The sequence below is a fragment of the Etheostoma spectabile genome, chromosome 5, assembly GCF_008692095.1.
Source record: "Etheostoma spectabile isolate EspeVRDwgs_2016 chromosome 5, UIUC_Espe_1.0, whole genome shotgun sequence".
NCBI lineage: Eukaryota > Metazoa > Chordata > Actinopteri > Perciformes > Percidae > Etheostoma > Etheostoma spectabile.
This window is the reverse complement of record NC_045737.1, coordinates 36,966,761-36,991,331: the sequence shown is the minus strand read 5'-3', so window position 1 is coordinate 36,991,331 and position 24,571 is coordinate 36,966,761. Positions and strand designations below refer to the sequence as shown.

The 24,571-nt window shown below is 40.0% G+C and overlaps 1 protein-coding gene across 7 annotated transcripts in view; it reads left to right on the top strand.

The window, feature by feature from the left end:
- The window catches only part of f5 (coagulation factor V), a 60,356-nt gene that overhangs the window by 9,324 nt on the left and 26,461 nt on the right, over nucleotides 1-24,571 (top strand). For 3 of the 7 annotated variants that reach the window (XM_032515226.1, XM_032515224.1, XM_032515227.1), the window contains exons 5-25: nucleotides 1,139-1,294; nucleotides 1,647-1,868; nucleotides 3,161-3,326; nucleotides 4,074-4,254; nucleotides 5,287-5,383; nucleotides 5,494-5,699; nucleotides 6,363-6,510; nucleotides 6,659-6,871; nucleotides 8,849-11,666; nucleotides 11,974-12,142; nucleotides 12,733-12,969; nucleotides 13,615-13,831; nucleotides 14,059-14,238; nucleotides 16,502-16,618; nucleotides 16,709-16,780; nucleotides 17,207-17,292; nucleotides 17,486-17,641; nucleotides 17,745-17,889; nucleotides 19,197-19,348; nucleotides 19,835-20,017; nucleotides 20,487-20,632. In XM_032515226.1, the coding sequence (XP_032371117.1) occupies nucleotides 1,139-1,294; nucleotides 1,647-1,868; nucleotides 3,161-3,326; nucleotides 4,074-4,254; nucleotides 5,287-5,383; nucleotides 5,494-5,699; nucleotides 6,363-6,510; nucleotides 6,659-6,871; nucleotides 8,849-11,666; nucleotides 11,974-12,142; nucleotides 12,733-12,969; nucleotides 13,615-13,831; nucleotides 14,059-14,238; nucleotides 16,502-16,618; nucleotides 16,709-16,780; nucleotides 17,207-17,292; nucleotides 17,486-17,641; nucleotides 17,745-17,889; nucleotides 19,197-19,348; nucleotides 19,835-20,017; nucleotides 20,487-20,632 (6,067 nt within the window). Of the gene's footprint in view, nucleotides 1-1,138; nucleotides 1,295-1,646; nucleotides 1,869-3,160; nucleotides 3,327-4,073; nucleotides 4,255-5,286; nucleotides 5,384-5,493; nucleotides 5,700-6,362; nucleotides 6,511-6,658; nucleotides 6,872-8,848; nucleotides 11,667-11,973; nucleotides 12,143-12,732; nucleotides 12,970-13,614; nucleotides 13,832-14,058; nucleotides 14,239-16,501; nucleotides 16,619-16,708; nucleotides 16,781-17,206; nucleotides 17,293-17,485; nucleotides 17,642-17,744; nucleotides 17,890-19,196; nucleotides 19,349-19,834; nucleotides 20,018-20,486; nucleotides 20,907-24,571 lie in introns of those variants that run through there. The other 4 variants (XM_032515228.1, XM_032515231.1, XM_032515230.1 and 1 more) reach the window with 4 other exon arrangements.

Genomic DNA, 24,571 nt, shown 5'->3' with positions numbered 1-24,571 from the left:
TAGCAAAAGTATCTCTCTCTGTCAAAATAAAACATTAAAATGAGGCACACGCCAAAGAGGTAAAAAGAAACATAACAAGCTCATTTTTTCCTAATGTAACGGAGCAAAAGAACAGGTTCTTCTTCACAAATCTACTCAAGTAAAAGTAAAAAGTATAGGGATTTAAAACTACTCCTAAAAGTATAATTTTTTCAAAAACTTACTCAAGTATATGTAGCGGAGTAAATGTAACTCGTTACTACCCACCTTTGCCAGTAAGACTATCATCACTGGAGGTTTTTTTTCACAAATAGGCTGATTTATATTTGCTAATAATATGTTGGATTCATGTTAAGATATTTTAAATTTTAAATTAATAATTTGGTGTCCCCTGCATTAACTCTGAGGACCCAGTGTTGAATAACTCAGCTTTAAACCAATCACAATTGTCAGTCTTGGGTGGCGCTATGGAGCCACGGTTCCTCTGCAAAATAGCCTCGGGAAGGAACTTGTTTTGATGGAACATGTGCCTGTTAAAAAAAAGTAGTTTTAGTCGTACGACAGAAAACTCTGATTGGACAGATAGTCTAGCTAGCTGTCTGGAGTTGCCCTGCAGAGATCTGAGGACCAGGTAACCATAGTCCTCAGATTGGACAGATAGTCTAGTAGCTGTCTGGATTACCCTGCAGAGATTGAGGACCAGGTAACCATAGCCAGATTGGACAGATAGTCTAGCTAGCTGTGGATTTACCCTGCAGAGATCTGAGGACCAGGTAACCATAGTCCCAGTGGACAGATAGTTAGCTAGCTGTCTGGATTTACCCTGCAGAGATCTGAGGACCAGGTAACCATAGTCCTCATTAGTCCAGTTTGCAGAGTTTAAAATTACAACAAAGAAAGTGGGAGGGAAACAGACATCCGGCCTAAAATGAGGCACATGTGGGGGAATTTTTGGCAGCACCTGAGCAATCACTGAAATGAATGTCGTCGATATAGACTACTGTGTACGCTGCTAAGTCATTAAGAAAGTCAGTAAGAAATTTTGTGCCTTGGTGTTTTTAATATTCTTACATGACAATAAACAATCTGAATCTGAATCTGAATCTCTGAATCTGCAATGACCTGGTCATTAAGTGGATTCTCCCTCTGTTTCTCCTAGGCAGTCTGGATGAGTCGGGGAAGCAGGTCGGCGTCTACCATGAGTATGTGTTCCTCTTTGGGGTTTTTGATGAGAATGAGAGCAAGTACAAACCAAAAGGCCATGCTAACCATGTGAAATACACCATCAATGGATACACAATGGGATCGCTACCTGGTTAGTCTGCCCAGTCATTTTGTTAAAACATCAAGACACGTCAGACTGAGTTCTGATCAGTAGAGAAACTCTGTTAACAGCGAGTAATACTTCCTAATTTTTCCTTTGGAACAAGAAATCTTTACTGATGTATTACAGTAGTTTACTGTTGTGGCTACTTCTACTCAAATTAAATGATCTGAACACTTCTTCCATCGCTGCTCACATGCACAGATGTACAGAGCTACATGTTGTGGTGTACAGTATGTAGTGTACAGTCAGAGCAGAGGTGTTCACCAAATGTCCGGCAAAACAATTCAAAGATACTGTAAAACCTAAAACACGCACACAAGTTTTTCTCCATTGTGTCCAGATGTCAGTATGTGTGCCTACGCCTCTGTGAGCCTGCATCTGGTGGGTATGAGCTCAAAGCCCGAGGTGTTCTCGGTGCATATGAACGGGCAGGTGCTGCAGCAGACCGGCCACAAAGTGTCATCAGTGGGCCTGATCAGCGGCTCCTCGGCCACCGCCAGCATGGTGGCTCTGCACACGGGCCGCTGGCTACTCTCCTCACACACCATCAAGCACATGGAAGGTATGTGGTTCCGCACTCATAACCAGGGCTGGGTATCGAATTCAATACTTTTAGTCCCAGAATAAATTGCCTCTAAAGTAACGAGTAGCGACAAATGCCTTGTCATTCAATACCCAATTTCAATACACAGTAACAAAATTTAACATAAAATTGACAGTAACTTACTGGCAACAATTGGTCAGGATATTACTGTGAATTCTTTTTACAGTAAAGGTATCGCACTTCCATTTACAGTATTTTATGTATTCATTGTAAAATACAAAACAATTAAACAAAACATAAGATAAAAAAGTAATTTACTATTTACAGTACTATTGTGGCTAGTGATTTGACTACTGTGATTTTAACTAATACTTAGACTACTGCGATTTTGTCATGTTGACAAGGTTGTAATGTAAACTTTACAACGTTCTACTGTAAAAATCGTATACAGTAGTGTTACTGTGAAATCTAAAGTAAATAACTGTAGATTTCACAGCCATTATTTACAGTGTACCTAAGGAGTAAACCTAATCGGTGTCAGTGAGCCAATCAGCATGCAGCATGTGTCATGCGATGCAGGGAATTGTGGACCCAAATGCAGAGACACAAACAGACGAGAATGCTGAATTTGAGTATTTAATAAAATAATAACAAAATCCAAACAACAAAAGGTGTCTTGTAACAGCAGGCAAAATCCAAACACAGGAACAGGCAGAATAAAAAAAAAATGAATATCAGGAACACAAAGACCGACTGGGTAGACAAAACACAACATGAACACCATAAACAGAACAATGATCTGACAACAGACAAGGGGAACACAGACACTAAATAAAAGAGGAAATGAGATAACAACAGGTGACACAAGGGCTGGGAACAGTTAATAAACATCAGACAATCACAACGGCAGGAAAACTAAAGGCAGGAAGTAAGACAGAAAAACAAGACTATCAACATAAAACAGGAAACAGAACATACACAATCATACCAGCATGCTTCTACTAAGATCTAATAATGTCTGTGATTGGTTGTCTGGCGCTACACGTCGTAGAGACATGCAGGAAAAGCGCTACGTTACACAGAGATGGGGCTCACCTAGTAGGAGCCGGAAAATGAATTAAAAGATTTGTGCCGTAAAGTTATTTCTTTTTGTTTTATAAAATTGGTATTGAAAAAGGTATTGTTAAGAATCAAAGTCAATGTATTGGTAACTGTATAGGAATTTTTTTAACAACACCCAGCCCTAGTTATGAGATAAATAGACCCATCATCCGGGAAATATAGGTAAATGTATCTTTCTGCTATTACAGCTGGCATGCATGGTTTCGTGGATGTGATAAAGTGTGACAACTTCCAAGCCCCCCAGCGAAGGATGACCATTGAGCAAAAACGCCACAGCAGGGAGTGGACGTACTACATAGCTGCAGAAGAAATCATCTGGGACTATGCACCCAATATGCCCGAACACATCGATGAGTAAGCCGCTTTTACAGACCCATTTAAAAAAATTTCATAGCATTATTAAAGGTGCAAGTGCAAACTTAAAAACTAAAAAATTTTAACATTATTATGCGTTCCCAAGCCTGCCTATGGTCCCCCATTGGCTAGAAATGGAGATGGGTGTAAACCAAGCCCTGGGTATCCTGCTCTGCCTTTGAGGGAAAAAAAGCTCCGATGGGCCGATCTGGAATCTTGCTCCTTATGAGGTCATAAGGGGCAAGGTTTCTTCCCCTTTCTCTCCGCGCAGAGAATTTGGCCCACCCATGAGAGAGAGAGAGAAACATCATGTCTTTCAAACGAGCAAAGTGGCAGTTGGTCAAGGCCACACTCCCTGTCTCTCCTTCTCAAAGGCTACAGACACAGAAATGGCACATACTTAGGAAAGCTCATTGTGGGATTGGCTCTATTGGCGGTAATTTTGCACCAAGGCTGAATTTTAGGAAAGAGACTTCAGATCCAGTATTAGAGGACCACTAAGGTCTATATAAAAGCATCCAAAAAGCACCATGTCATGGGGCCTTTAACATTTGCTTCACTAAGAGGTTAAACATATTAGGAGTTATTTTACGTTTTTCCCTCTGCTGCATTCATTTAGAGAATCTCTTAAAAAATAACACTGTTACCACACAACTTGAATGCAGTGTTTTAAATGGTCTTGTTATTTAACGGAAGTTATATATCAGTGTCTCATAAATTAAATAAATCCTTTCATCCTTTGTGTAGGGACTTCACGTTGCAGTACCTGAGACAGTCACCAAAACGCATAGGTGGGAAGTACAAGAAGGCAGTGTACACGCTGTTTAATAATGAGTCATTCACTGAAAGGTTAGAGTCCAAGCAAAGGAAAAATGAGCTTGGGATCTTGGGCCCAGTGATCAAAGCGCAAATCCGAGATGTCATCAAGGTGAGATCATGTTTAAATTAATCTGAGTTTATAGCACTTTGTCTGCAAAATGATAATTCACATAACACATATCATTACAGAACACCGGATAAACATTATACGAGAATAAGACAAAAAAGAGCTGCACTGTTAATGCTAAGCTAAAAGAGTTGTCTTAAGGTTTGGTTTAAACCTGTGGACAGACACCATAAGCCCATCGTACAAGTTTTCTCCCCCAGCATGAAGCTTCACATGAGCCCTCCAGAAAGCTTAGGTTCTATAGACATCCAGTCTGAAAAAACATTTATATGACATTTTCTCAAACGCTGCCACTCTAGCCATCTCACAAGCCCACTCCTGGATTCACCCCTTCATTCTTTGTTCCCATTAAAATAATCTGTCTGGCTATCATTGAACAAGTCTGGACCCAGCTTCTTATGTGCTTATCCATCCCATTCAGGATTGGCTCATCTAACAGAACAAATAATCTTGGGCTAAATGGAACCTGGCTCCCTGCAATCTGACAAAGGTTATCTTTCATCCCGGTCCAAAGTATCTGGACCTTATTACAGGACCATAAGACATGAAGTAATTGGCCGTCCTCTGTCTTACATTTCCAACAATTTTGTGCGTCTTTCAAACCAAGTCTAAACAATCCAGAGGGAGTCCAACAGAATCAATGCATAATCTTTAACTTGAATCTTGAGGCGCACCTTCACATTGTGTGACAATGTTTTAAAATTCCTACAAATTGTTCCCCACTCCTCATCATCCAGTGTAATACTCAAATCCGTTTCCCATGTCTTCTGGAGGGCTGTGCAGGCTCCATCCCCCAGGTCCTGCATAAGAAGCATAGAATAATACCCAGAAACCTCCTTGTGGTATTGTGGTAGTGGTATTTTTAAACAATGACTATGACCACAGAGTCAATTCAAGAATCATGTGTTTCTAATGCTTTCATTCTGACCTTCAGGTCATCCAGCATAATCATCCAGCATTTATCACTGTCGACAGATGGCATGTCTTCTCACATCCTCCTGTCCCTTTTTAAAGATTGTTTTTAAGAACATGGCCTCTAGGCCCTACAGCATCTATCCACATGGGCTCACAATAGAGAAGTCAGATGAGGGAGTAAACTACCCAGCAGGAGGTACTAAATATCTCCTCACACTAACACTTGGGTATTGGTATCCATTCTGGTTTTATTAAATAAAAGAATTGCAATTAAATTGATGAGGTATTTCCCAATGTGTTTGCCAGGCAACCAGTCTCATGGTGTTCAACCAGGTGAGACACACACCTACATATGGAGAGTGGTTGACGAGGACCAGCCTCTCGAAGGAGACTCTCGATGTCTGACACGACTGTACCACAGTGCAGTGGACACACCGCGCGACATCGCCTCAGGGCTGATAGGGCAAATCCTTATCTGCAAGAGTCGGTCCCTCAATATCAGGGGGGTGCAGGTAAGAGGATTCTACGTACATTCATTAGTATGTGTCGATTAATGTTAATCTGTTTGTCGATCAGTTGGTCCAAACATACATTGATTCTGTATTACACATTTAACACTCAGAAATACACCCACCAGATGCACTGTCAATCAAATAAACGGCTGTAGAGAAAATCAAAAGACAGACAGACAGAGAATCCTTTTATTTAAGCTAGATTAAAAGTCAGAGTTTTAATTTGTAATAATAATAATAATAATAACTTTGACTTATATAGCACCTTTCACAAACCCAAGGACGCTTAACAAACGGGGGGGGGGGGGGGGGGGGGGGGGGGGGGGGTTAAGAGGTGAAAGGTGTGAGGCCAGGAGAGATTAAATTCCATAAGCCTCAGTGAAGAGGTATGTTTTAAGCTGGGTTTTAAAGGTTATAATAGAGGAGGCAGAGCAAATGTTAAGAGGAAGCTTGTTTCAGAGCGATGGTGCACTGACACAGAAGGCTCTGTCACCAAATGTCCGGAGCCTGGAATCAGGGACAGCAAGCAGGTCCTTGTCAGAGGACCGCAGGGACCGTGACTGAGTGTATGGGTGGAGCAGATCCGTTAGGTACTGAGGTGCAAGTCCATGGAGAGATTTGTATGTCAGTTGGAGAATTTTATATTTTGGTTTGTTTCTACAGCTAAAAGCAGACAAGGAGCAGCATGCTATGTTGGCTGTATTTGATGAGAACAAGAGCTGGTACCTGGATGAAAACATTCGCCAATATTGTGATCGATCCAAAGTCAACAAGGCAGACCCGGACTTTTATAAGTCCAATGTCATGCACTGTAAGTTTTTACCACAATTGCATTGAAGTTAATAAAAGCTCATCCTAATAAGATATACTTTATTCACTTCATTATTTGGTTATACATATGACTGCAATGTCTTGAACTGCCGGTCCAACAACTAATATTCATGTGTATGTCCTCACAGCAATTAACGGTTATGTGTTTGAGAGCGGCCCACTCTTGGGCTTCTGCAATGGCGAGATTGCAACATGGCACGTGTCCAGCATTGGAGCACAGGACTACATCCAGACAGCAACTTTCTACGGCCATACATTTGAGGTGAATGGGCGGACAGAGGACTTCCTCAGCCTCTACCCTATGACTGGAGAGACCATCACTATGAACATGGACAACGTTGGTCAGTCAGGGCTTACAATGCCTTCTTTTATGTCAGATTATGTATCCAAATATTTCATTTGTAGGGATACTTTTACTTTAGGAAAATATTGTTACAGCAGAGAGTTAATAGTTAAATAGTTGATAGTTAATGCGACAGTATGTTGCTTAGTTTTGGCACCCCCATGAGGAGTTTTGACTACTGCCAACAACGCAATATCCACATCCACATCCACAACCACATGACGCTAATCTTGCATTGCCAGAGTCCACAGTGCTATGGAGGAAGGTCTGGCTAGTCTACACAGCATTCTGGGATGGGAGAAAAACATGCTCTGGGTTATTGGCATTTCTTTTTTTTGTGAACAATTTTTTCTCTTTTTATTATTTTCCAATCATCAATTCAGTCATATATCCATCCGACTGCACTGTCGGCAAATCACCATCAAAAAACAAACTAAATACACATTTGACAAGAAAATACAACGAACAACAACAACAACAACAACAAAAAAAAAAAAAAAACATTGCGACCCCCCCCCCCCCCCAATCCCTCATACCCTGGATCTCTAACAGATTTTACCGGCCATAAACATACCTCAAAACAAACAATGTACATACAGATATTAAGTTACAGCACATTCTTAACCTTATCAACCATTGAATTCCACGCTTAGATAGTATCGGGTCCGGCTCCGTGCATTCTTGCCACTGATAGCTCCATCTCAATTACGTCTATATACGTGTTAATCCAATGAGGCTTAGTAATTGCATGTGGAGGTTTCCAGCGTAGAGCTAACAATTTCTTGGCCGCAGTGAGGCCTGTTAGGAGCATACGTTTTTTCCAAACATGTCATCTTTAGTGAGGAAGTGTCATTCAAGAGCAGCACAGCAGGAGAACATGGTACAATAACCTCCATAACATCAGATAAAGTGGGTTATTGGCATTTCTTTAAACCAATGACAACAGTCTTGTATCGCTATGCGCCAGACAGAAAACGGAAGGAACTTGTTTTGGTGAAAGGTGTACGTTCAAAGGTTGTTTTAGTCGTGCAATAAAAAACTCAGATTGGTCAGATAGTCTAGCAAGCTTTCTGGATTTACCCTGCAGAGAGCTGAGGACCAGGTAACCATAGTCCTCAGAAATATTAGATCAGGTTAGAATGACAACACAGAAACTGGAAGGTGACGGACATCCGGCCAAAATGGGGAACATTAGGCGGCATTTCTGGCGGCATCTTAACAATCCCAAAAATGAAATGTTGTCAATATAGACTAACAAGCCTTGGGTGACCGCGCACCAGCCCCACCCCTCCTCCACACAGTTGCTAGTCTCGTTTATCCCGTCAAATCAAGGACACAGAGTATTAAAAAAAAAACATGATTGGACTCTTCAAAGGAGGTAATTATCTTGTAATATTAATTTCCTCCTCATTTCCAACACTAAACGCTGCTGTTGTCCTTTCTCAGCGGTGGCTTAAATGCATCACTCAAGCTGATGCACACTAATGTTGTCAGATTACACCAATTTGTTAACATTGCCATACTGAAGAATATAGATTTAGTTTTGTGGAGTTGACAAGCTTAATGACCTTTGTTTCAACTCATTTGGCAATGGCTTAAAGGTCTTGTAGGTAGGATTTGGAAGATCCAGGATTTTAAAATTTTAACATTGACAACTTCTCAGTTCCTCCCCCCTTTCCACTAAAGCCCAAAACAGCCACTAAGCCCCTCCACTTTTTTTAAATTACCTGCTTCATGTAGTTCTGCTCGAACATAGGGTTGGTTTCAGCAAATATGACAGAAGTTTGTTTTCATAAGGCTTACCTACTGCACCTTTAATTATTTATTAATTTAATTATCAATTATTAATTATTAATTATTCATTATAGAATAGTTGCACACTGTAGCTTTAATGCGTCATCTTAAAGTTTTGCTTTTGCAAAGTGACAGTTGCATCAGTTTTACATGGAGGTTTTTTGTGTCTTTCTTGAACCAGGTGTCTGGCTCATGGCTAGCCTAAATTCCCATGAGACAACCAAAGCAATGCGCGTAAAGTTTCAGGATGTTGAGTGCTTTCGTGACAACCTGTATGAGTACAGTGACGAATCAATGGACTTTAATGCATGGAACCCTCTGAGCAAGGATGAAATAAAGAAGGACCAGGAGAAGCCCAAACCTGTGAAAGTAACACCAACGACGAATGAGCCAGACATTTACACAGACTTGTTTGCAGATGAATTAGGCCTTAGGTCTCTAAAGAACCAGTCAAGGGCCTCAAGTGTGGAGCAGCTGGACCTCTCTTTCCTCGACTATGATGCTGTTGATGTGCCCGACAGAGATACAAATATCACCCTTAATTCCAAGGAGACGAAGAACAAAAGTGAGATCTCTATTCCAAAGCCAAATGCACTAAATGAGACATTGATTTCAAATTTGGGAGGGGTGGATGAACTGAACCTTACAGCGGTTAATTTGCTGAACCAAAGCATGAGCGAGAATACCCATATGCAGAACAGTAGTGCGCCATCAGCTTTTGACAATTCATTAGTATATAAAACAGAGAACACAACCCTGTTTTATAGCCCAAATAAATTACTAAAGAATGACAGCATAACTACAGATAGCAGTGCTTCTGTATCAAATCTCATTAATGTTTCAGTGTCTGGAAACACAACAGTTCACAATGCTACGGTTTTATCAATGGTTCAAAATGTATCCGCAGAGATTACCAATCATACTGCAGCATTACAAGAAACTACCAATCTTAGTGTAGCTTTAAGAGGAGATTCAACGGACACTGAAAAAGTGCATGTAACCCTGACTGGTGATAACCAGACTTCCGTAGGCGTGGTCTTGGCAGAGGACTTTAAGGAGAGACTCACCAGAGGGGATGTGTTTTCCTACTCTGTGCCTCTATTTAATTCCAGCCCAAACAATCTCCACAGTACACCAGAGAGCAACGCCACCTCTCTGTCACACAGTTTAAAAAAGGAAGATGATAATAACACAGCAGCTAATCATATTAACGTGTCAGCAGACGGCACAAACTCTCCGTTGTCTATTCCAATGGCCCATGTTGAAGAGGTTAACATCATTCGCATAGAGAGAACCAACTTGACCATCTCAGAGTTAGAGGTGGAGGCTACAGACAACACAACCAGTGACAATGACTTCCTAATTACCACAGCCAAGCCGTTTATTTCTATGGCCAATGTAGAAGAAGTTAACATCCTCAGCATAGAAAAAAGCAACTTGACTATCTTAGATTTAGAAGTGGAGGCCACAGACAGCAAAGCCACCAATAATGAGTCCCTACTCACCACAGCAGAGCCATCTATTCCAATAGCTGATGTTGTAGACGTTAGCATCAACAGCACAGAGAGAAGCAACTTGACTATCTTAGATTTAGAAGTGGAGGCCACAGACAACACAGCCATTGATAATGACTCCCTAATCACCACAGCGGAGCCATCTATTCCAATGGCTGATGTTGTAAAGGTTAGCATCAGCAGCACAAAGATAGGCAACTTGACCATTTTAGATTTAGAAGTAAAGGCCAAAGACAAAGAAACCAGTGACAATGACTCCCTGATCATCGCAACTGAGCCGTCTGTTCCAATTGCCGATGTAGAAGAAGTTAACATCCTCATTATAGAAAAAAGCAACTTGACCATCTTAGATTTAGAAGTGGAGGCAAAAGACAACACAACCAGTGATAATGACTCCCTAATCACCACATCACAGCCATCTATACCAATGGCTGATGTTGTAGAGGTTGGCCTCAGCAGCACAGAGATAAGCAGCTTGACTATCTTTGAGTTTGAGGTGGATAGTAACAATGACTCCCTGGTTAACACAGTAGATCTGGAGTATGGACTTCAAATGAATTCCTCTGAAAGTGTACCTATTTCAGCCAATTCCAGCCTTGAAGATGTAACACACGTTTTGCTTGGAACTGGACCCTTACAGAATATGACAGAAAAAACATTAAGATCCAATTTATCAAAGGAGATTAGTTCAGAGATTTGGGAGAATGTCACAGCACTTCCTGGTGAGTTGAACCACACAGCTTCTGCAGAACGTTTATCCAATGAGACAGAGCTGTACCTCTCGAGCGATGCGGTGAGAAAAAACAATTCTGGGGGGGCCTTAGACAGCATTGAAGAAGTGCTAATCTACCTCACAGAAAACAAAACGCACGTGATGAAAACCACCAACGTTAAAATGCAGGAGCACAACTGGACTTATGAGGAAACTCCCCAAATGGAATCGGTGGAGATCCCTGACTACATGATGAAATATTTCGGGAAAGAAAACCCTAAAACGACGCCAACTCCAAAAAAGACCAAGAAGGTGAACCTCCGACAGAGGCCTCAGAAGGGCCAAGGCATGAAAACAAAGAGGAGGAAGGAATACAAGCCTCAGGCCATGAGTGGATTACCATTCTCCCCCAGGGGGTTCAATCCAGGTATGACCCCGCGTGGGGCACGACCACTTTTATCACAGCCTCTCTCTGATGAGGAGGAGCTCATAAACAAGCCTGTGGTCATCGGTGTGCCCAGGCCTGATTTCAGTGACTACGAGCTGTATGTTCCTGGAGACGACCCAGATCATCTAGGGTTGGAGGAAAATGTAAAGGCAGATGAATATGAGTATGTGACATACAAAGACCCCTACAAGGGTGATGAAGACATCAAGAATCTTAACCTGGATGACACAACCAAATACTACTTAAAGTTATCTGGCCCGAATGTCAAGACTTATTTCCTCGCTGCAGAGGAGGTTGAGTGGGACTATGCTGGCTACGGACAGAGGTAAGCTCAGAGATAGAAGCAAGTTAGTAGTTTGTTTGGAAGACTTTTTGGAAAACTTCACAGCAGGTTCTAAGGCTCTAGGTCATTTTAATCATTGTATCGTCAATATCAACTTGTACACCCAAGAGGCTGCGAACATAGTGTGAAAGATACTCCATTTTTTTGTGTTAGTTGAAAGAAAACATCACTAGAAAACAACACTTTCACATGTAACTGCCTCTATTTTTTAGTTTTGCCTATCATGCAGCCCTAGGAGGTGCACCGCTTCCACATGCAATGATGAAATATTTTCCTGTTATCGCAACAGGAGGCAGGACGAATCCCAACCAAACAGCAGAGAAACTAAGTTCACCAAGGTTGTTTTCCGAGGTTACATGGACAGCAGCTTTAGCACACCTGACGTCCGTGGAGAGATTGATGAGCACCTCGGCATCCTGGGACCTGTCATCAAGGCCGAGGTTGGGCAAAGCATCATGGTAAGAGTGTCAGCATCGACAGCAAAGCCAAAATCTGTATAACTGTTCTGGGATCTCTCAATTTCAAATTGTAGGCTTCACTGTCATCCTTTTTATGTTTATTGTTTCAATTGTGGCATTTACATGGTTTTTATGTCAATCGTGCCTTAATGGAAAATTTTGCAATTTTGTGATAGTTGCTTTCTTTCCAAGACTTTTAGACATATTTAGAATAAAATAAGAAATGTCTGTGTGCTAATACATGAGGTAGTTAGCTTAGCTTAGCTTAGCAAGACTGAAAACAAAGGAATTAGCTAGCCATGCATCATGTAACAAAATCTATCTACTAGCATTTCTAAAAATCACTAATTAACTTGTTAAATCTTATTGATTCGTACAAAAACCCAAAGTGTAATGACAAAAAAGAAAAGTTTTGGTTTCATGGGTTTTATTTTTGCGGACTATTTCTTGGCCAGGAACAGGAATTTCCTGCAGGGTGCTAGCTGATTCCCCACATTTACAGTCTTTGTGCTAAACTTATCTAACTGACTTCTGGCTTGCATATTTACAGACATTGATCTTTCAATCTATCTTGTCTTTTTGTCTTGTAGGTGGTGTTCAGGAACAAAGCCAACCGTCCGTACTCCTTACATCCAAACGGGGTTTCCTATACCAAGCAGACAGAGGGTTTGTCCTATGAAGATGGCTCTAAGTACTGGTATAAATATGACAACGAGGTTCAACCCAATACCACCTTTACGTATTTATGGAAAGTCAATTCTATGGTTGGGCCAATGCCAGACGAGTCTCACTGTCGGACCTGGGCCTACTATTCAGGCGTTAATCCTGTGAGTAATTTGTACTTTGTAGACAATTGTTTAGTATGTCAGGCATTGGATAAATGCTATTTACAAATACAAATTAAAGCCACTTTGTAAAGAATGAGTTTCTGAATGTGGCACCTCGCCCTGCAAAACTCTGTTTCGGGAAACAACAACAAACTTTGAGTTAGCCAGCTATTTGCTGAAATTGACAAGTTTTAAAGAGAATTTGGATCGTGCAACAAAGCAGGCCTGCTTTTTTCTTACAGGGAATAATAATAATAATACATTTTTTTTATGGGTGCCATACATTGAAAAAAGCCAATATAATAAAATAAATAAAAATGATGGTAATGATTTACAAAGAATAAGTTTTTGGCATTTATTGTTTGACTGGGAGGTTTTGGCACGGATTATCAGGGATTTGCCATGGAGAAAATACACACAGCGATACACTGGTAAGAGCTAATGACGTACTGTATGTGTGAAGGAGCTGGACCTTACTCCGCAGAGATCCGAGCAAGCGAGACTAGGATGAAAGTAAATGTATCACCTTTCACCCGGATTGTGTAATTTCTTTACAAACCCAGATATTTTTGAGTAGAGCAAAGTGGAAGTTATTCACATTTTTTTTAAGCCAATATTTAACCTAGCGTACGATCTGTCTCTTAGGAAAGAGACATCCACTCTGGCTTGATTGGGCCTTTGCTGGTGTGTCGAGAAGGAACCCTGAATAGGGAGTCAACTGACATGAGGGAGTTCACACTGCTTTTCATGACCTTCGATGAGTCGCAGAGCTGGTACTACAAGGAGAATCACGAGACGATGCAGAGGAAAAGCCGAAGGAGATTTATGGATACCAACTCCAATGAGAACCTCAAGTTCCACTGTAATGCATTACGTATCTCCAACAAGCCTGGTTTAATTATATCACATGCTAATTCAAACACACAGAGTATGTTCATACACTTTTGGTAATATATCATTGTGTCAACATATGTAGGTAAAACTTAATTGCAATAACTTTTCTTCCATGCATTCAAGATTTATCAGTTACAGAACAGAAGAACCGGACCAAAACTGATAAAACTATCTTTTTGTCTGTGGTTTCCCAAGCCATTAATGGTATTACATACAACCTGAAGGGCCTGAGGATGTACACCAAGCAGCTGGTGTGCTGGTACCTGATCAACATGGGTTCTCCCAAAGACTTTCAGAGCGTCCACTTCCACGGACAGACGTTCCTCCACAAGAAGACCACCAGCTACAGACAGGCCGTCTACCCGCTGCTGCCTGGTGAGCAACACCACGTCTGTTTCTTCTGTTGGTTTCCTGCTTTCACGTTTTGAATAGAGGTATTAAAATTTCTCTGGAACTTCATCCCTAGCGGAACTCTTGTAAAACTAAATATATATAAATACATAATATACTGTACATATGAAAACAGACTTATCATTTTTGTCAAACGTACAATGTAGCAGTTTTCGTTAATGCGCCATATGGTCGGTAGCCTACTACAGGGAAAAAGTCAGTGAACATGTAAATATACAACAAACCATTAAAATATAAAATAAACATGTTGATATGTCATAGAAGTGATGAACAATGAAAATATAACTTACACTTAGGGCTGGGCCATTTGGAGAAAACCAGACATTACTATATTTTTTTACCAAATATCTCGATAACAATATTGCAGCGATATTGTAGTGTTGACTATTGGTGTTTTCACAAAATAATTACACAACAATGTTTGTGATAAATAATCTTCATTAATGTGGAGATAATGACTAAGTGGGCAAAGGCAAATAACAGAACAGTTACAACAGTCTGGTAAGTTCAGAAAATGACATCACTTGACTGTAATGCAGCCTTTAAAACCAGAAAAAAACACTTACTGTACGTCATATTAAGATATCCAATATCAAATATCAAAGACAATATCTAGCCTCTTATCACAATATCAATATATATTCATATTTTTCCCAGCTCTACTTACACTCTTCACAAAGGCACACAGAATGTCCACACTGTTTCACGGACAGAGCACACTCTCCTAAAGGTGCATTAAAAGAGCATTGAGTGTAAGTGATCCCGCGCAAAAATTGTTGATATTTGAAATTAACTGTCAAACAAATACCCCCAAAAATGTATTGGATTACATCACTTTCTACACCTTTAATTACCATGTGGTGATAAAGCAACTGCACAGCCAACATCTCCCCCTACTGACCAAACGGCCATACTGCTTTCAACTCAGAGGGATTGTCCTTGACAGGGATATCTTAAGGCTTTCTCATGGAGCAATTCAGGGAATTCAGCACAAGAGGTGTACAGTATTTGAAATGACAATAGCTCAAAACTGTAGTGCAGACAGTGGTGGAAGAAGTCTTCAGATCTGGAATCTGTGCAATTTCATTTCATACAGTGCAATATTTAATACATTAACCTTTCCATTACTGTGCAATATTTATTTACTTAATATTAGTACTTAATCATTTCATTCCATCACTGTGCAATATTATTTATTGAGTGTTAACACTTACCTATGCTTATTCAAGCTGATTTATATATGTATACTTGACAGTCACTACACTTTATATCTTTGACTTTATATTTTTGATATTTTATACTGTTATATTCTTATATTTTTTTGTCACTACACTAGACAGTCACTACACTTTATATCTTTGACTTTATATTTTTGATATTTTATACTGTTATATTTTATACTGTTATATTCTTATATTTTTTTTGTGTCAACGCTGCAAAGGGATTGCTTTAATCTCGTTGCACAAGTACCGTGTACTTGTGTATAATGACAATAAAGGCATTCTAATGTTCTAATGTTAACTTCAGTAAAAGTACTAATACCACACTGTAAAAGTACTCTGTTTAAATTTAATATGAGTATGTTACTTAAGTAAAAGTATGTATGTTTCATCAGAAAAATTTACTTAAAGTATCAAAGTAAATTGCAGAAGAATCCTCACATTTTAGAAGCTGGAAACAATCAAAACTGTTCTGTCATGTGTTTAATGGTCTAATCATTTCAGCTGGACTTCTAGGCCTTCGTAGTGATGGGAAATTTAATGTAAAATAAAATTATATTTTATGTGTGTGTGCGCGTGTGTATGTGTGTTTGTGTGTGTCTGTGTGTGTGTTGCATTATATAAGGCTGAATAAACTTTTTTTTAAATTTGTTCATTTAAAGTATCTGTGCATCTTTGCCTAATAGTGAAAGTATTTTCAGTAAAGTGTACATACCTGTTTAGTAAAAAGTACAATATTTCTCTTTGGAATGTAGCGGAGTAGAGTTTTGTTATGAATTGATACTATAAATAAAATTGAATTGAATTGAATAGAAGTAGAAAGTGGCATGAAAAAAAAAGCTCAAGTAAAGTACAAGTACCTCAACATTTGTACTTAGGTACTTGAGTTAATGTCTGAGTTACATTTTCCTCTAATGCAGAGAATATCTACCGGCTATGTTGGATGTCAACAAACGTAGCAGACACAGTGTGTTTCAACGTAATTTATGTTACAAACTGTCTTTCAGGGAGCTTTGCTACTCTGGAGATGTTTCCATCCAAACCGGGCCTGTGGCAGCTGGAGACGGAAGTTGGTTTCAACCAACAGAAGGGCATGCAGACCCTCTTTCTGGTTCTAGATAATGGTACAGACAACTATAAAACACCCTGCAGCATTTAGACATACTCTTATGGTGTGCTTTTATATTGAGATACTATATCATGTTTCATCCAAGAGTGCTACCGTCCACTGGGTTTGGAATCAGGCAGTGTGAAAGACAACCAGATCACAGCGATCAACACTAGAGGTACAGTAGCAACGCACCTATCTGTAGTACCACTGCAATCACCATGACTTTTGGAATTATCGTGTAGGGCTGCAGCTAACGATTATTCTCATTGTCGATTCATCTGACAATGAATGCAATAGTTGTTTGGTCTATAAAATGTCAGGAAATGGCAAAAACAAATTGATCTGTGAAAAGCCCAAGACAACGTCCACAAATGTCTCGTTTTGTCCACAACTCAAAGATATTCAGGTTACTGTCACAGAGGAGAGAATATTCCCTAAATATTCACATTTGAGAAGCTAGAATCCGAGAGTATTCACTTTTTTCCCATAAAAATGGCTCAAACCGTCTATTTGATTATCAAAATAATTGGTGATTAGTTTAATAGTTGACAATGAATTATTGCTGTAATTGTCACAAATTACAATATTTCCATCTTTGAAGGAAACTGGAAACCCCATCTTGCCAGATTGAACAATCCGGGTAAATTCAACGCATGGAGTACAGAGCAGAACAAGAGCTGGATTCAGGTATGTGCTGTCAGTGTGTATATAAATATATAGTAAGGGGGAGTTCAATTATTTAATTATTGATTTTGTTAATGTACAGTACCAGTCAAAAGTTTGAACGTGCTTTTCTGATTCACTTGAATTTACCGTGTACTGTAAATGTAAATAGATAATTTAAAAAAATTCTACTACCTGTGGACTTCCCCCTGCGCAGGTGGACTTCCAACGGCCAGTTGTAATCAGCCAGGTGGCCACGCAGGGAGCCAAGGAGATGTTCCATCCCCAATATGTGGTCAAGTACTCTATCTCCTACAGCACCGACCGCCAGAAGTGGATCTTCTATAAGGGCGACAGCAGGGACCTCAGGAAGGTGGGAGAAGTTTGATCACTTCTGATCAGTGCCAACACCAACAGATACAAACTAAGAGAGAAGTGTGTTATCACCATTTGTCTGGCTATCCCTCCTTCACCAGGTATTCCCTGGGAACCAGGACGCCCACACAGAAAAGAAAAACATCTTATTTCCTCCTGTGGTTGGACGCTTTATCAGGCTCCATCCCATCAACTGGTACGGCAAAGCCACAGTCCGCATGGAGCTCTACGGCTGTGAGCTGGATGGTAAGATGTTACTGTACATATGCGTGCTGTGGAATTCTTTTTTCAAATTCATGAAATATACATAATCCCCTTTTGGATTTTACTCTGTGTTTTTTTCACCACAGAGTGGCAAAATTGGTGTCAGAGATTTTCTGGAACCTCAACATCACAATGCAATAACATCACGATACGATAACGCCACAATGAAATACAATCATGATATAATAACATCTTGATATAGTAACATCACGATGCCATATTATTGCGATTTTAAACACTGTGACAGGCGTGTTGAAATATGCGTCCGGTATGAATGGCAAGGCGCAAGATCAGGAACATATTCACGCTATTAAATACTTGCACGTCTGGTGCTTTCCAGCTGTTAAGCAAAATTTGAATGAATGTCAAATACCAGTACATGAACCCTTAAAGGGATAATGATACCAATAAGAATAGTTAATTTGATGAAAAACTGTTTTCATCAGAAGCCACAAACAAATGTGTAGTAAAATGTATTTTGAACATTTTGCTGGCATCTCGGCCTGTTTTGAATCGACTTCACCACGCTACAGATTGTTTTGGTTGGAGCTGTTGGGCCAATCACACGTCGCATTCAAACGAAGAACGCTTGCAGTGATTGTCTGCATTTTTTTCTAGAACTGTATACAGAAGTTTCTAATTGCAAGAACAGTGCTTAGCATAAGTGAAGACACAGATGCTAAAGTTGACTAAAAAGAGGAATAAAAAAATCATCTTTTTGAAAATGATCTTAATGCCTTAATTAAAAAAAAGAGGGAAAATCCAACCTTTAAGGTCACCAATTTTCTATGTGAATGGTTTTATTTCAGTTAGGGTTTGATACTACTTGGTACTGGGTTATTTTGGTTGATACATTAAAGCACATTTGTCAAACTCAAGGCCCCTTGCAGATTTTGATCAGGCCTGCATATCTAGTTAGGGTCACAATCAAGCTTTTTTCTTACGTTTTCTGTCACTTTTCCCCCCTTCAGCCAACATTTTTTGTTGTTGTTTTTGCTTTTTTTCTTACTTTTTATTGGCACTTTTTTCTATGATGGCTAAAGAATATTTTTGCTGACTTTTTTAGGGGTTTAAATCGACCAAAATATATTTGACTTTTTCCAAATAGAAGCATATCAGCAAACTATACATGTCTAGCCCTTGATGTGATTCCCATTTTCCAGTGAAGTTTAGCTTCTACTACCTCAAAGGTATAAGTTCCGTTACCCAGCCCCAGTGCACACACAGTATGCACTCCAGTAGTGACAGACTTGGTTCTATAAATGCAACCTTTCTAATTTCCATGTCAGGTTGCTCTGTGCCTCTGGGGATGGAGAGCAGACTGATAGAAGACCATCAAATCACAGCCAGCTCCACAGCTTCCAGCTGGTACTCTGGACCCTGGAAACCCTCTCTCGCACGCCTCAACACACAGGGAACCATCAATGCATGGCAGGCTAAGGTACAAATCCTAAAACTGGCATGGCAGGTCAAAATGAATAAATTTAAATTCATGCATCAGGTAGAAGGTTATGTTCCTGTATCACAGGATCTGAGTGACCTGCTAGCAGTACACACACTTTCACGCCCCTCAAAACCAATGAAAATGGGTTAATTGTATGCCTGTGAAGTTGATCACAAAAAACCTACATGAGAAAAAACATTATTTTGCACATTACAGTTAAACAAGTAAACTCTTATTTGTCTTGTGTTCTGAATGACACTCTCACTTTCTCCTCCCAAAAGCTAAACTCAGTCAGGCAACATTTAAATGACCTTTTCAAAAGTAAACAAGAAATGTTGTTATATAATCGTCAAAATAATCGTGTATATGGTTTTTTTTCCTAAGCAAGCAGCCCCAGTAAATTAAATATTATATAAATTCTTTCAGAATGTCATAAAGGCATCCTACAAGTCAAACCTCTCTCTCTCTCTCTCTCTTCCACAGCATGGGGACATGAACCAGTGGCTTCAGGTGGAGCTTCCCACAGTTAAGAAGATCACAGGTATCATGACGCAAGGAGCCAAGTCTCTGGGGAAACAGATGTACGTCATGTCCTACGCTCTGCAGTACAGCAACAATGGGATCCACTGGAACCAGTACACAGATGATGAGAGCATCCCTTTCAAGGTGAGCAGTGGCTAAATCACATGGGAAATGTAATTACATGAATCAGGTAATGGTGCAAGCTAGTTACTTTGCCAGACCCTCCTCCAAAGCACCCTAAAGGAAGGTCTGACTACTCCACAAAGCATTCGGGGATGGGAGGAAAACATGCTCTGGTCTAATGAGCGGCGCTAAGCTCCACACAGAGCCACTCCAAATTTAGATGGATAGCCTGGATTTACCCTGCAGAGATCTGAGGAGCAGTTAACCATAGTCCTCAGAAACCGGATTTAAAATTCCAACACAAAGAAAGCGGAAAGAAACGGAAAATACAAGCATCTGGCGGAATTTCCTGAGGCAACAGAGCAATCCCGGAAGTGGAATGTCAAGCATATAGACTACGTGTGAGTGGACGAGAGAAGTGATTCTAACCAATGTTTTTTTTCTCTCTCTCTCTCTCTCTCTCTCTCTCTCTCTCTCTCACCAAATCCAGACTTTTTTGGGAAATACCAGTAACAACGTCCACGTGAAAAACTACATCTACCCTCCTATTTTTTCCCGCTTCATCCGAATCATCCCAATGAGCTGGATGAACTCCATCACTATGAGAATAGAACTACTGGGCTGTGACTTTGAGTGATACATCCATACATTCCTTTCTTAGTCATGTCAGACTCATCATATGTGCTTTATGTGCAAAGTGCTTTTATTATACAAATATATGCCCAGTAAAATTAGTTATAAAACTCAGTGGTAAGCGCAGTACGCATGAGTTATCCCTTTTGTCAATAGTTGTATGTGTTTTTGAAATACTTAAGCTGATGTGTGACATCAGAAATGACTATTAATTAATGTAAATATGTTAGTACAGATATAATTTATTTTTTAATAAAAAATAATTACCATTTTTACTTTTTCATTGTCCAGCTCAATGACATATGGGTACATGAATTCATTTTTGATTCTGTTTGTGTCCGTATCCAAAGTATGGAGTGTGAGAACTGGCTAACGTTAATGTTAGTTAGCAAATGTTAGCTTGCTAATTCAACCCGGCACTGGGTGACACCGGGCTACACTGGTTAAAGATAACGAGGCAAACAAAGCTGCCAGTCATCTGGCGAGAGCACTGCACACCATACCCTGCTGTGGAAGTTTCTTGTAAAGCGAGAGAGGAATTTTGTTGACTCGCTGGGATGCCAAAAGCCATATCCCATAACGGGCACAATGCTTCCCCTTTTGGGTCTTGTATCATGTCCATTACAGGCATATAGCAGATGTAAATGTCTGCCTCCTCTACCTTCTCTCTTCCCCAGAGAGACTTGTCAACTCCGCACTGGAAATAATTACATGGTTGTCACATGAAGTTGGTAGATGTATTAGCTACTACCGGGAACTTTGTTGTCCTAAGGTTATTGGTTTGTTTACATTTCTCGTACTCCGGTTTCCAATACTGTCTAGGCGAGAAAGGTAAAGAGCGAGCTACTCGTTTTACCCCTTTATGCGACGATTGGAAACTGTCGGTGTGTGTGTACGGTGCATCAGTAGTAACATTAAGGGAAAAAGAAGTAGTGTTAGAATAAATAGTAATGTAAATTTTAACTCTATCATATCTGTCTAACAACCAAAAAGTAACCCCCACAAACACAGTCGGGAAATTGAGAACAGGGATACATGTTGACCCCCCGAATCTTCGTGGTGGATACCATGTCTGTCCTTTCCGTCCATGTCCGTGTCCGTCCATTGCTAAAGAGGCGTGTCGTCACAGCAAGCCTGCTGTGTGCCTTTCAAAGCTTTGTGAATAATTGTATGAATAATTAACACATGCATATTATAGAAGGACATATGAAATCATGCTTAAATGTAATTTCCCATTACAAAATATCTTCTCATGGTGTCTCAAAGGTGTGACTTTTAGCACCTCAGCTGAGGCCAAGGCCCCTCGTTAAGCAGCACCTCGGGGCCTCCTGAGCCAACAGACACATGCAGCTGCGAACACACGGCGTGTTTATCCATCTGCTGATCATGTGAAACTGGGCACCGGAGGTGTGAAAGTCTCAGCATGGCTGCGCTGTGTGCTGCTGATCTGTAAAGACAAATGCACGTCCAGGTAGCTGCGTTGGACGACTGGCTGTCTGGGAGCACTGGCGGTTCACGTCTGAGAAACAAGGAACACCAAGCCGATGTGCTACAAAATACTACATGGTGGTCCTAAAATATCAGATGCATCTGTGACAGTCAACCACGAGATGTCGCCTTTGCAGAAGGTCGGGCTAGGACTAAATATCTTCACGTCAGTGTGATAAGACATAAGTACAGGTTAAAATGTCCAGGAGACTCATGAAGACAGCTAGAGCAAAAAAAAGCTTTCTGGGGCAACCTCGAGCTTTTTAGTTTGTTGTTACTTGTTAATATTGAAACTGTTTTTTATTTTTAAATGATTGTAGTTGTGTGTTAGGTGACTTAGGTTTACTTATAATATATTTAAGTACTTTAAAACGTTAATACATTGTTCAATTTAAATAATTTTTGATTTTAAAAAAAAACTATAAAAGAGCCTTTTTTATGTCAATTTTCAGTTTTTTAAGAATCGATTTAGGAGTCGGAATCATTTTAAAAGTATGGGTTCGGCATCAGAATCGTAAAAATCCAAACGATACCCGACCCCACACGCAAGCACTGACACACAAAAAACTGAAATGGACGAAGAGCTTGAGACAATATTACCAATAAAATATCGCAGTACGGGCTAATAAAATGGTGTTGGGTGCTTCGGTAGTAGGCCTAGTGTCGGAGAATTAAGTCATACCAAGTTAATATACATCCAAATAAAAGACTCCAAAATAATATATGGTGGCCCAGAGGGGGGAAGTACAACTACATTAAGGCAAAATCAGTGGTGGAAGAAGGTTTCAGATCTTTTACTTTAAAAAAGTGGCAACATTATAATGAAAAGATACTTTCAAAATATTACTGTAATCCAAGCAGAAAAACATTGACATCAAAATATACTTAAAAGAACTGAAAACAAAAGTAGTGATCATGCAGAATGGCCTGTTCCAGAATCATATACGTATATTATATCAGGGTTTCTCAAATAGGGGTACACGAACCCCTGAGTGTGGAATGGAGATCTGCAGGGGGTATGTGTGATTTTTTAATTAAAAAAAACAACATTATGCATAATCCTAGCATTTAGGTGTTTTTCAGTTACACTATTGTTGTTTAGTGAATCAGACACTCATGGCGCTGTATTGAGCCTCTTTAAATAGTGAGGCTTCTGATTTCTACCAAAAAATGTTTTGTGCAGGTCAGGGGGAACTTGGATGAAAAAAAGTTTAAGAAGCACAGCACGTGTCACTGAATTAAAGTGATGCATCATTGTGTTAATCTGTTAAATGTTGCAGCATCAGAATGTATTAGCTGATTTACATTTTGTAATAATAATCTGAATCTGCAACATAGCTATTCTTTCACGTATAGCTTGACTTGCCAGCGACAGTGCACAGCTTCTTTAGGAGGACAGTAGCTCAGTCTGTATGGGGTTGGGTGGAGAACCGGAGGCTTCAAGTCCCCATTGCAAGTTGTAATTTTGGGGATCAATAAAGAGTATTAATTTAAAATTGAAAGCTTAGCTGTACCAGAGTTAAAACGTAATGGAAGACGAAAGGGCATGCTGTAATTGTTTGCCTCAGGACAGTTTAACAGCTGTGTTTAAGCCAAACCAGAACATGAAAACTGACAGTTCATCTCAACTCCAGGGCCACGTCCCCACTTGTTTCAGACCTTACCGCTGTATGTGTGATACGGTCAGAAGCTCAGGAACAAGTGAATGAGTCGAGATTGTTTTGTCTGTTAAACGGTTTTCTGAGCATTTTTGAGAAAGAAAAATCCCTCCACTCCAACGCTCCACAAAGCAATTCAAAGGCTGGAAACATCAGACGCATTTGTGACAGATCACCAGCAGATGTCGCTCTAACTTCACCTTTGCAGACGATCAGGTTCTTTAGGATTTAAAAATGATCTTGCCTGTTCTACATTACTATTATGCTATTAAGAAATCTAATATGAAGTTATTTTGGGGATCCTTTCTTTACAATTAAAGAAGCCCAGATTATCATGGGATGGATGAGCTGATTTGTCAGCTAAACATTCACAGTGTTGTGTGAACTGAACTCTGCTCCAGGGGTGTAACAGAAATAGAGTTCAAGATTAGTAATGCTCTTTACGCCAAATTCTTACTCCACTCATGTTATGTACCTTAAAAATATTCACATCAGAGAACGAGTGCCTCTCTTTAGGTGGCAACAGTTGTTGTGTTCTGGTTGGAGAACAATTAAATAGAAAACAGGATCTCCAGGGGGATTTTTTTTTCGTTGGCAGCTGTTATGTTTTTTTTTTTTTGAATGTACAGATTTTCATCCCACTGACACCACTACAATCAGTTTGGCTGAGCCCTGAATGTTTACTTCTGGCTCCGCCCCTGCTTTTACATTTTGGCTGATTAGCACATGTTGCCCAGAGAGTAGATATAAACAGTAGTGGAAGAAGAATTCAAATCCTTTACTTTAGTAAAGTACT